Source organism: Ovis canadensis, chromosome 18 (genome assembly GCF_042477335.2).
Source record: "Ovis canadensis isolate MfBH-ARS-UI-01 breed Bighorn chromosome 18, ARS-UI_OviCan_v2, whole genome shotgun sequence".
Classification (NCBI taxonomy): domain Eukaryota; kingdom Metazoa; phylum Chordata; class Mammalia; order Artiodactyla; family Bovidae; genus Ovis; species Ovis canadensis.
This window is the reverse complement of record NC_091262.1, coordinates 50,291,359-50,304,068: the sequence shown is the minus strand read 5'-3', so window position 1 is coordinate 50,304,068 and position 12,710 is coordinate 50,291,359. Positions and strand designations below refer to the sequence as shown.

General features: G+C 30.0%; 1 protein-coding gene across 3 annotated transcripts in view; it reads left to right on the top strand.

The window, feature by feature from the left end:
• The window catches only part of NOVA1 (NOVA alternative splicing regulator 1), a 174,561-nt gene that overhangs the window by 135,378 nt on the left and 26,473 nt on the right, over positions 1-12,710 (top strand). For 2 of the 3 annotated variants that reach the window (XM_069560231.1, XM_069560232.1), the window contains exons 3-4: positions 1,113-1,279; positions 11,818-11,889. In XM_069560231.1, the coding sequence (XP_069416332.1) occupies positions 1,113-1,279; positions 11,818-11,889 (239 nt within the window). The remainder of the gene's footprint in view (positions 1-1,112; positions 1,280-11,817; positions 11,890-12,710) is intronic. The other variant, XM_069560229.1, reaches the window with a different exon arrangement.

Sequence of the window (12,710 nt, the reverse complement as noted above, 5' to 3'; positions counted from 1 at the left end):
TTCAGAAAATGAAGATCATGGCATCCGGTCCCATCACTTCATGGGAAATAGATGGGGAAACAGTGGAAACAGTGTCAGACTTTATTTGTTTGGGCTCCAAAATCACTGCAGATGGTGACTGCAGCCATGAAATTAAAAGACGCTTTTTCCTGGGAAGAAAACTTATGACCAACCTAGATAATATTTTCAAAAGCAGAGACGTTACTTTGCTGACTAATGTCCATCTAGTCAAGGCTATGGTTTTTCCTGTGGTCGTGTATGGATGTGAGAGTTGGACTGTGAAGAAGGCTGAGTGCCGAAGAATTGATGCTTTTGAGCTGTGGTGTTGGAGAAGACTCTTGAGAGTCCCTTGGACTGCAAGGAGATCCAACCAGTCCATTCTGAAGGAGATCAGCCCTGGGATTTCTTTGGAAGGAATGATGCTAAAGCTGAAGCTCCACTACTTTGACCACCTCATGTGAAGAGTTGACTCATTGGAAAAACCTCTGATGCTGGGAGGGATTGGGGGCAGGAGTAGAAGGGAATGACCGAGGATGAGATGGCTGAATGACATCACGGACTTGATGGACGTGAATCTGAGTGAACTCTGGGAGATGGTGATGGACGGGGAGGCCTGGCGTGCTGCGATTCATGGGGTCGCAAAGAGTAGGACATGACTGAGCGACTGAACTGAACTGAACTGAGCTTTAGGCCAACTTTTTCACTCTCCGCTTTCACTTTCATCAAGAGGCTTTTTAGTTCCTCTTCACTTTCTGCCATAAGGGTGGTATCATCTGCATATCTGAGGTGATTGATATTTCTCCCGGCAATCTTGATTCCAGCTTGTTTCTTCCAGTCCAGCATTTCTCATGATGTACTCTGCATATAAGTTAAATACTGGTTTCTAACCCTACGTCCTTGTATAAATGCTCAGAAAGTATTCGTTATGTCAGTGAATGATGTATACAAAACTTCTCATGGTTTCTGGCTTTGCTGGCCCTTTTTGAGATTTAGAGTTCTACATTGTACATGATTTTGTTGGCATTAGTATATCATCCTTTTTTTATAGTTTTTATGAAAAGCGTACAAAGTAAGAGAGGAAGTTTTCTGAAACTTAAATCTTTTGTTCACAGGTACTACTGAGCGAGTGTGCTTGATCCAGGGAACAGTTGAAGCACTGAATGCAGTTCATGGATTCATTGCAGAAAAAATTCGAGAAATGCCCCAAAATGTGGCCAAGACAGAACCAGTCAGCATTCTACAACCCCAGACCACCGTTAACCCAGATCGCATCAAACAAGTGAGTGTTTAGTTGGGAAATCAAAGACAGATATCCACAATATAGTACGAATTCCTTATAAAAGAAGCCTTAAAGGTTTAGCATATACAGTTTTTCCCTAAGAATACTTAAAACATAACAGTTGTCACTTATTTACTTAAAGACTGTCAGAGCCTCTTCTTTAGATTGATCAGTTTATTTATTGATCAAATTACTCATTTATTAGTATTACACTGAGGAACAATTATGGCTCATTTCTTTTATAGTGCCCTTTTAAAAATTATAGATACAAATTTGATTAATTTATTAGAATTTAACCTATTTAAAATTCTATCACTTTTAAAATGAAGTATAAAAATTGAGACTACATTCTCAAAATTCCTAATACCCTAGTCTCAATGTTTTTAGTCTCTAGTATAGTTATGGATATAAACTCCTGTTTTGTCAATTTAATTGTCATGTTCAGTATTTTTTTTCAACAAATATGTATAAGTAAATTTTTGTACCTAGCAAACAGTTCTTTGTTACAAGTCAGCTATTATGTTCTGTATAACTTGTACAGTATTTATATATATGTCATAAAGAGCCAATGTTTATTTTCAATGTGTGGGATTTTCTGTAACAAAACTTTTACTTGATAAAAAACAATGTTAGTTAAGATTGAATAATGACAGACACTATGTAGGGAAAAAAATGACATTCTTTAATGTAAAAATAAGGCAGATTCTTCCCCTTAAGCTCTTTTAAATCTTCAAAATTATTTGATACTTTATGTTAAATATGATTGTTTCTGCATTTGCCTTTTTATAGTTAGCTTTTTAATTTGTGATCATATTGATAGATTTTATGCCTTCAAAAGAACTGTATTATTCATTCCTTCACAGAATATTTAATTTACAGAATATTTATATTCATTGTAATAAATTTGAAATGTAGCTCAAAAACTTATTAATTTCATGTTTCTGAGTTGAAAAAATATAATAGCCAGTGTTAGGAATTTATTATAATTTTGCCAATATATTGATAAATATAAGGATGTCTAATCAAATACAAATAGAGAAATTAATCATTATATATTTTCAAATTATAGGCCAAGTTTCAGTTTTCCTTTAATACTATTTAAAAAATCCTTCCATGTTTAGATCATGAGTAGGTAGCTTTTACACCATATAAGATCATTCATTTTATGCTCTTTGTCAGTATCAAAATGTTTCAATTTGTAACCTTTCATAACTTATCAAGGAAGTGTCTTTTAATGTACACATGGCAGAAGGTAAATATTTTAAACTTCGAAACATAAGTAGATATTTTTTATTCTTCACAAACATTTATAGTTTTGAAATTTTTATCTATGCTAGGTAAATGCAAAGAATAATTTAAAATGTGATGCATTGAAAGCAGTACCATGACTTAATCTAAATTTATCTAAATTCTAGAAGTATGAGTTTAAAGACCTCTGGATTAAGATCACCTGGGGCTAAGAATTTACAGAATTGGCACTAAAGTATAGGGTCTATTGATTTTCAACTTAATCCAGCCTATTAATTCTCACATTTCTTTTGTAGTTTCTGTAAGTTTAAACACTTAAGGAAGGCAGTGAATATATTGTTTTTTTTTAAAGGTAAAACATGAAATATACTTTGAGTACTGTATGACTGGCAGTTATTCAGCACAATGATATGAATGAATTTTTATTTTTTATAATAATACCATCAAATAATGGTCTATGAGTCATTGTTAAAACTAACTTTCTCTATGGCAAATGAAATTTATAGGTTGTCATCTGTCCAGTGTCAGTACAGATTTATGAAAGCCAGAATTTAAAATATTTGGTTCATTTCTATTTTTACTTGCCTTGTTCAGATAATGTTATTTAAATTCAAAATAAGTGGTTAAAAAATAATGGTGATTAATTTAAGTTTGCATATTTACATTTATTTCTAAGCCTTATAAGATATTCATGAAATTGACATTATTATTGATTAATATTTCATGTAATCAATAGTGATGTGAAAGTATTATTTTAAAAGATTCATTAAAAGAGTACTCTAAATTTAGTAGAGTAATATATTTAATACTTAAATGGTTTCTTAAAACTGTAAAATTTGAAAAATTTACTCAAAAAATCTAGATGAGAGATTGAGCATATTTCCACGATATTGTAGATCAACAGTTATTTATGCTCTAAATTTGAGATTCTCTCACTTTCTAGGTAGGTATCCTATTTTACAATGTGAAACTTTTTGTTGGATCATTGTCTAAATAACTAATCAAAAGAAGTGGAAATGACTTAGCAACTGAACCACAACAAATAAATTTAAATTACCAAGATTTCATTTCTAGAGAAATTATGCTGGTAATCCAGTATAAAATAATTATATCTAAAAGAAATTATTTTATAATGGAATAGATAAAAGTATATTTTATATAATTCTATATTTTTTAGCTTTTAATACATAGAATAATAATAATATTTCTTTTAAAGTGATAGTCATTACCCTAACTAACATTTACATTCCCTTTGGACTTCAACCCTGAAGTTAATTTTTAATGTAACTTCTTTAAACATTTTTAAAACACTTTCTTCTAGTTAAGATTATGTAAAGAATACAATTAGAATTTTAAAAATTGCTGGAGCCAGAAAATGTAGTTCCTCATAGAAATGAACTAATATTGGATATGAAATTATATTTTCCTAATGTTTGTTACAACATATTTATTGTTTTTTATGGTTGATAATGTAAGATTTTGTTTACTAAAGAAGTATAATTTATATGTAACTTGGACTTAAAATAGGAAGTCAGTTCTAAACAAATAAATCTTGCTTTAAAAGTTATAATTTTGTCATGCATATAGTAGAAAAGCTTTTGTATACATATATATGTATAATATATATATTTTAGAAAACTTATGAATTTTTGCCTAACTAAAAAATTTATGGCATTTTGATTCTACTTGTTTGACTTCATATGAATAGAATGCTGGATTTCTAATTTAAAAAAAAATAGATATGTAACAACAAAGGTTTACTGTATAGCACAGGCAACTATAGTCAATATCATATAATAACCTATAATGGAAAATAATTTCAAGAATAATCTATGTGTTTTTTGTTATAAAAAATAAGAAATCTACTTTTGAAATTAAAAAAGTTATAGTTTTATACAATATATTATTATGACTTTTATGAAATATTCTGAATTATATGATATAGATACAGTTGGTTACTAAATAAATTGCATGAACCAGAATATTCTTTCCAAATGAAACTTTATTAACTGAGTGAATTCTCAGCCAAATGTAAGTTTTTAGGAAAGTAATACATAATGATCTCACAAGTCTTTCATACAGAAGAAACTTGAAATCTAGCATTATAGCCTTATATCCAACTTTAGATATTAGATGTGAACTATTTAGTTCTTCATTCTCAGATGTGCTTTATTTGTTTGTTTTAAATCAAATATTTATTTGCTGATAGGAAGGGACTCCAATATTTTATATATTCAAAATAATGATAATATTTATTGAATAATCAAAGTATATGATTTCTGTTCTATAGCTTTAAAATCAGATTGTCATGAAGTACATAATACTGTCATGCTCATTTCTTAAGTCAGTATACGGAGAAACAGATACACAGGAGGAACCAATAAGCCAGAATTAAACATACTAATTGCGACATAGAACATTCTTATTTCTTATTTTCAAGATGTGCAAATAGCAGAGACATTCAGTGATCCTCAGGTAATTTAGACTTTCCCTAGAACCTCATTCCTAAGTGCATATTATCCCAGGTTTTTGATGTCCATGTTCGCATTTCCAGCTTTTTTTTTTTTAATTTTGTACTTGTAACATTTTTTTTTTCTCATAGTATTATTGAAAAATCTCCTCTTGTCATAAGTCCCTCAAATCCTCCTCTTAAGTATGGTTATTATACCTCATGAGTCAATATAATGCACCCCAAAACATGGTAGAAATGATAGATTAGTAAGATAGTTGGCATTTGTTAACTTCCTTTGTCTATTACAGACTTTCAGTGGGTTTTGGGGTTTGTTTTTTTTTGGCTCAATGTATTTTTAAGAAAAACTACATTAAGAAAGAAATAGTTATAGGCATCTATATAATTATTTTATATTTAAAAATTAAGTTAAGATACTAAAAATCTCATGTAGCACAAAGAATTTTATTTTCATCATAAAAAACTGGCAAGATTAGCTCATAATTTGTTCATTATTCATTCATTCAATTATAAATTTATTAAATACATTCTTAGTGAATTGCAGAATATATTGTAACCCTTGCTCTTTCAAGCTAGTTTATGAGCGATCATAAATGCCCAATATAACTAATAAAGATATAAAACTGCATTTATATACCAAAACTACAATATAAACAGTGCACCATAAAAGTTTGGCAGAGTGTGAAAGAGATGTAGGCTAGAGTGACATTTGGTTTTGTGAAAGAGGTAAAAACTTGACCTGGACTCTGTAGAGGAATTGCCTGATTAGAGGAGAAAAAAAGAGAAAAGCTTATTTTAGGCAGATGGAGCAATATGAATTTGAGAAGAAAGATACCATAATTGTTGAATAGTAAAGAGATTATCTTGACAGAAGTGGGACATTTGTGTTGTAGTTTAGAGGAAATTAATGTTAGATAAAGTTGTGTGGAACCAAATAATGGCAACTCATGGATGTCTGGCCAAAGGGTATCCTACAGACTACAGATTTTCTAATACTTTCCCTTTTAATTTCCCTGGAAGGTTATGAAAAAAAGAAAAAGGGGTACTTCTACACTTTGTTTTCTTCTGTGCTGCTCCACACAGATTCTTAGAGTGCTTGCAGGAATAGCTATTGGTAGGAGAGGAAGATAATTATGATAATTACTGAGTGATCTACTATGCAGATCTTAGATTTGAAGGTTTATAAAATAATATTTTTTAAAGCTTCTCTTACATCGTACAAATCCAGGAGACATTAATCTTTGTCAGGAAAAAAGGATGTCTTATGGTCAAGAATGAAGAATCAGTAATAATCATAATAGTGATGTATATGGTGCTTACTCTGTTTCTGTGCTAGCCATTGTGCTATGCACTTAACATTTATTAAAACATTTCATTCATCCACACAAAATTCCTCTGAAGCATGTATAGAGTCCACGTTAAAGAAGCTGATGTTTAGAGAAATTTACTTACTCAAGGAAATGTAACTGTTAATTGATCTTAATACTGATCTGTATGGCCTCTAAGTTTGTATAATACTGATAAAACAAAATCCAATGGATTTCTCTCTTTTAGGACTTTTCAGACTCCTGAATAAACATATGTAGGAAAAGGACCTTGTTCAAAATAGAAAGTCTTGTATCAGGGTGAAGAGACTAGGCAATATTTTAAGAACAAGATGATGAGCACTTAATCTCCTCTGGTAGTGAAAGTTGAGACAAATGCTTGAAGTTAAAATATATTTCAAAGTGACATCTGTAAGAGTTTGGTACTCATTTGATTCTAGTTCTAAAATGATGAGGAAAGAATAAAAAATGAACATATGTGGTTTTGAGCCTAGCAAAATGTTAAGTTCCAGGAAGCAACTAATGAATTTCAGTCAGGCATCTATTTGAGACAATATTTTTGTATGATTGTTTTAGGCAGGTTGAATAAGTTGTACGTAATATTTTTTTTTTCCTTAAAGTAGTCTTTGATTAGAATCATAGGTAAGAATTTAAAAAACTGAAAATATAGATCCTTAATTGCAGTGTCAGTGATAATTTCACTTATACCTTCATTGTAGGTGAGAAAAAACAAACAAACAAATGAGATAGAGAAGCAGTTACTTTAAAAAAAAATAACTTGGAAGTATTATAGTATAATGGTTATGTGCTTAGGATCTGGAATAGGTCTGCCAGGGTTCAAATTCTGCCTCTTTAATTTACCAGTTGTGTACATTGGAACAAGCTGTTTTGCTTCTGTATACCTTGACTTATTTACCTATAACATGGGGAAAGTAATAGTAACCTCTTCTGTAAGGGTATTGCATTAACCCACTATATCTGTACCTGGTTCCTAGTAAGTGCTCCTTATTAATCATAAAGATAAAAAGGAGAAAGTAAGGGAAGTATAAGGAAAGATGCTAAAAAAGATCAAATACCCAAATAAAAGTTCAAAAATAACTTTTTTTAATAGAAAATCATTGGAGATTCTAAGTCAGTTTCAATTCTATGTTGGGAAAACAGTCATTATTTCTTAATAATAATATATCCTAAAGGTAAAGAGACTGGTTAGGTAAAAAGAAAAAGAAGGTGTGAAGTGTGGGAACTGCTGACTTGAAAGTTTGGATATAAAAGGAGAAAAATACAAGTTAGATCAGAAAGATTCACATAACTACCCTGCTACTAAAGAGTGAATGGCTAATGTTAAAGAATAAAAAGGAGCTTGAAAAGGAAGAGAAATTGGGGATGCCAAATACAGATGAGATTATTAAGGGACAAAATGAGTCAAGTGGTGAAAAGATTATAGGGTGTTAAGGTCATAGCTCATGAGGAGTAGGAAGTCTGGGATATCACAGTTTTGTCTACCATGAAATGAATGAGAGGATGGGGGAAAAGTGGTTCAGAAAATTGCGAAGGTTGAAATGAAGTCAACTGTAGTAGATAAAGGAAGCTCATTCTGGAAAATCATGATCTCTTTCAGGTAATAAAAACTATCAATTGAAAAGAATATAAGATACATGGGACTGAATAGCTGAAGAGAAGGATAAAAGTACAGAATAGTTATTATGAGGAAAATAAGATATGGAGTAGTAATCAATTGTAAAAGACCTTTTGAAATTAGACAACATGAGTTTATATTAGGGCTAAGTAGTTCCAGGTAGTTCAGATATTGGGAGAAGGCTGGATATGTGTCAAGATGAAAAATCAAAGATGACAATTCCATATTTAAATAGATGATTCATTATTTTTATGGAGTAGTATGCAGATTTATTTAACAGAACTCAAAACAAACCTGTTCCAAATTAAAATTAAAATTTGTTGTTCATTGCTGTTTTCACTGTACCTATGATAGACCTTGACAATCTGTTGTTATAGATTTGCTTGAAGCTAAGCTTATTTATTGTAGAGTTTATATTCTCTGGTCCAGGAAAACTGCCACTTGTTAACAAGAATGCATTTCACAATGTGTAATCACTTTTTAGTTCTTATTCCCAAAAACCTAGAAAAATCTACATTTAATTAAATAACTTATTAAATCTTAAAGTTTAGAAACTTACATTCCAAAGGATTCACTATTTTAAAATTATAAACTACTTCAAAATTTTTTGTAATAAGTAATTCAGCCTTCAGCATTTAAAGCAGAATTTTTAGACATTCATGTCCTATCAATTAAAATATTATACTTTTCCACTTGAAAGATAAAATCATGCTAAAAAAATGCCGGTGCCCTTCATAATCACTTCTTAATAAATACTTTAAAAAGGGATTCCCTTGTGGCTCAGACGGTAAAGTCTGCCTGCAATGCAGGGACCCAGGTTCGATCCCTGGGTCGGGAAGATCCCCTGAAGAAGGAAATGGCAACCCACTGCAGTATTCTTGCCTAGAAAATCCCATGGATGGAGGAGCCTGGCAGGCTATAATCCATGAGGTTGCAAAGAGTTGGACATGACTGAAATGATTTCACTTTCACTTAAAAAGAGTTCTTAACTGTATATATCCATTGTAAATATTACTTAACACATTTTAATATATTGTTGCTATATGGATATTCAGTAGTTATATCTTCAAGATGTATATCAGAAATTTTACTAAGGGATTTTTTTAAACTTGAAACCACTTAAATTTTCAGTCTGTATTGTGAAGATGAGTAAACGTGTTTATAAAATATTAGAGAAATAAACATATTGAACATGAAAGTATTTCTATGACTTTTTCTGATCTATTTGTGTGGTTGAGAATGACTTTCAAAGCTGTTTTTTAATCTAATTATTAGAACCTTTTATAGACATTAATATATTTACATTTATCTGTTTATCAGAACAGTTTTTACAAGTAGTAGTTTTAAAAATCAACTAAAATGCAAACTTTCTGGATTCTCTTCATTGCTAGAAAAAATTTACAAATTTAAATTTGTAAAGGAAGGAGAGTTTTTGTGTTTAAGAATATCTATATAAGTAATAGATAACTAGAAAACTAATCGTGTTTATTACCACATTACATGTTTATAATTTTAAGAATTTAAACAAAAAAATTTAGAAACAATTGATTGTGACATTTCCAAAATCTAATCCCTTAAAGCCCAAACTTAATTATTATGTTTTATTTAAAATATTAAAGTCTTAATGTATTATAATTTGTAATAACCAAAGCCTTAATGATTTTATACACAGTAATATTGTCCCAGAAGTTTAAAATTACTATTTTTATTCCTGTGAGAAGGAAGCATCCTCAGAATTATTAAGGACAATGTCAATGAATATGAGTTGCATCAGTTACTAATACATGCCCAATATTTCACATATATACCAAGTAAAAAGAAAGGTATTCAAGAAATTGAAAAAAGATAGTATTGATTTTAGTGATCACAAAGTCTGAGTCACTTGATATTACTACTTTTTCTACGTATTTATTTGCAGTATTTCAAGAGAATTCATATCTAGGTCAAGATGGCTGTCATAATGAACCTGTGATCCTTCAAGTTGATTTTACTTTGATGAAAATAGAAGAGCCCAACACATATACCTCATGCTTCTGTAGATTAATGAATTAGCTTCTAATCTGTGTTGGGGTAGATGGCCTCTAGATTTATTTTGCATATATTTAGTCAACAGTCTTATAATTATGCTGAGATTAATAAAGAACATATTTTTAAAAATATGTTAACTACTCCCAGGAAATCTGTACAGTAGTAGTTGTAGTAACCAGAGGAGGGAAAATTTACTCTTCAATTCACAGTACACAGAATATTTACAAAGTCAGTAGTGTGTGTTTCTGCATAGTATTGCATGGAAAGTAAAATAGTAGGGTAATTATTAATGACTATTAGTGAAATTCTTTCTGGAGAAATGACTTTATAAAGTGAATTTATTACAAATAGCAAAAACAGAAAACAATGGACTTGAAGTTTTTTTTTTCCTACTCTTGTGAGGTTTGCAGCTCTTCTTCCCTTTTAAAATATGATTTAACAAAAATCTTGATATGTCTATGCATTGTCTAGTTTTCCTCAAGGTTTTAAACAAGAATCAAGAATCCCTGAACTGTTTAAAACATGATCAGATATTAGAATCAGTCTTAGTTTGTTACTTGAGAGCAGTGAATTAAGCAGGAGCCTGTGAAATTTTTTATCCTTTCTTTTACTCTTAAATATTTTTTCTATCCCAGATAGGAGTTATGAAATATTAAATGTGTAAATATGATTGACTTAAGTAATTTTATCTGCTTTTCCTGACACTGCTGAACCTTTAAAGTTATGCTTTTGCTCATGTCTGAGTAATTTTAAAGATAGGTATTAATATAAAACATAATGTGCATATAGAATTTTGTCCATACTATAAAACTACCCCATTTCATATATTAAGAAATATTATCTACTGAGAGGGCTACTTAAATGATACAATTTGTCAAGTGAAAGTATACCTTTTTAAAAAGATAAAAACATCTTACATACACTTTAAGGTTACTCTATTAGACATCAGAAGTTTTAAAAATACCTTAAGAATATTATGGTCTCATGTGACATGTTTTGTGTATAGTTTTATATATAGTATGTATATGTGTTTAAAAATGAAATGAATAATAAATTTGATTCCTAATAATTTTGTGCTTATTTTCAACACAGGCTGATAATGCTACAAAATGTTATATACCTCATCTATACAAATTTTTAGTATTTAGCACAAATAATAAAAAATATTACAGCAATTTGTTAAAATGCTATTAGTTACTTGTTTATTAATATGAGGTTAATGTTTACATTTTCAGACGGGCTCTAAATTTATTAAAAATTAATGTTTTAGAAGATAATGTGATATTAAGAACTCAGAACTGCAAATTTAATTGCTTTTAAGTATGGAACCCTAAATTCATGTGGAATCAACTTGTTGGTGATGTTCAACATATTAAGTAGGTGGATACTTTTATGCCAAAGTAAACTTCATTTCACCACTTCTTTCAATCCCCGACTGTATTCATTGATAGGAAAATGACTTTCAGTTTTACTCATTAAATTTATTGAATTTTTGTTTGAGATCTCTTTTCCCCCAAGAAAACAAAAGGGAAAGAAAAGAGACTACTATTCATGAATATGGTCAGGATACCTTTAATGCTCATGTGAATTTTTATCAGTCACCATCATGATTTCAAGTCATGAATTTATTTTTACATGCTTATGCATGCGTATTTACATGCATTAGTTATTTAATTGATCTTGAATTCCATTAAATTTAAATGAATAGGAGAAAAATTTGTTCATAGGATTTTGTTCTCGTTATATTACATTTTATTTTATTTTGTTTTATTTAAATAATCAGTTTAAGGCTTATAAAGGTTGATTTGCTCCTGAACTGCTTTATTCCCAGACATTGCCATCTTCCCCAACTACCACCAAGTCCTCTCCATCTGACCCCATGACCACCTCCAGAGCTAATCAGGTACAGTATCATCCTGTCATCTACACCATACTTTTCACGGGTGATTGCCTGCACACTGGAGAAAAAGATACTGGTGGGTTAAGGATGTATTCGTTCATTCACATTTGTGCACCATGATCAGATTCCAAATAACCTGAGAAAGAAATATCAGTTATTCCTGAAAATTTATATGCATTTTTAGCTTTAGATAATAAAAATAGACTCAGATGATAGACTACTAGAATTTTGGATTTTCCTCCTAAAATTTTGACTTTATGGAGCTCTGAGGGTTATTTATTGAGTTGGTGTTTATTATTTCCCTTATTGTTTCTTCCTAGGCTTCCTGGTATATAAGTTAAGAATATCATATATGTAAAAAAAATGAATGTATAAATATGAGTTATTGAGCAAAGGTATATCTTTAAATGTGAATGCACTTTTCTTTGTTTTTTATTTCAGATATGCCTTACTGTGTAACAGTTTAAAACTTTTGATGAAAAACATTTCTAGCAGTGTAAGAGTAACTGGAAATTGGTATTTGTGATAATTTTAATGCTGTTTAATAACTCAAGAAATGGTACTTTCTTAGAATTTAATAATACATTTTCTTTGCTGGAGTTGCAAACTTTGCAATGAGAAATATATCTTAGTTTTGACTTGATGATTGTTTTGGTACTGAATATTTGTAGGACATTCTTCAAAAATGTAGCTGTTTTTGGCACATTTAAGGAAATCATCTAAAATATTCTGTGTAATTCAGAGCCTTACTGTACTTTAACATGAGAAATGTTGAAAATATATTTATTAAAATGATTAAACACATTTTCATTTTGTCTGAATTG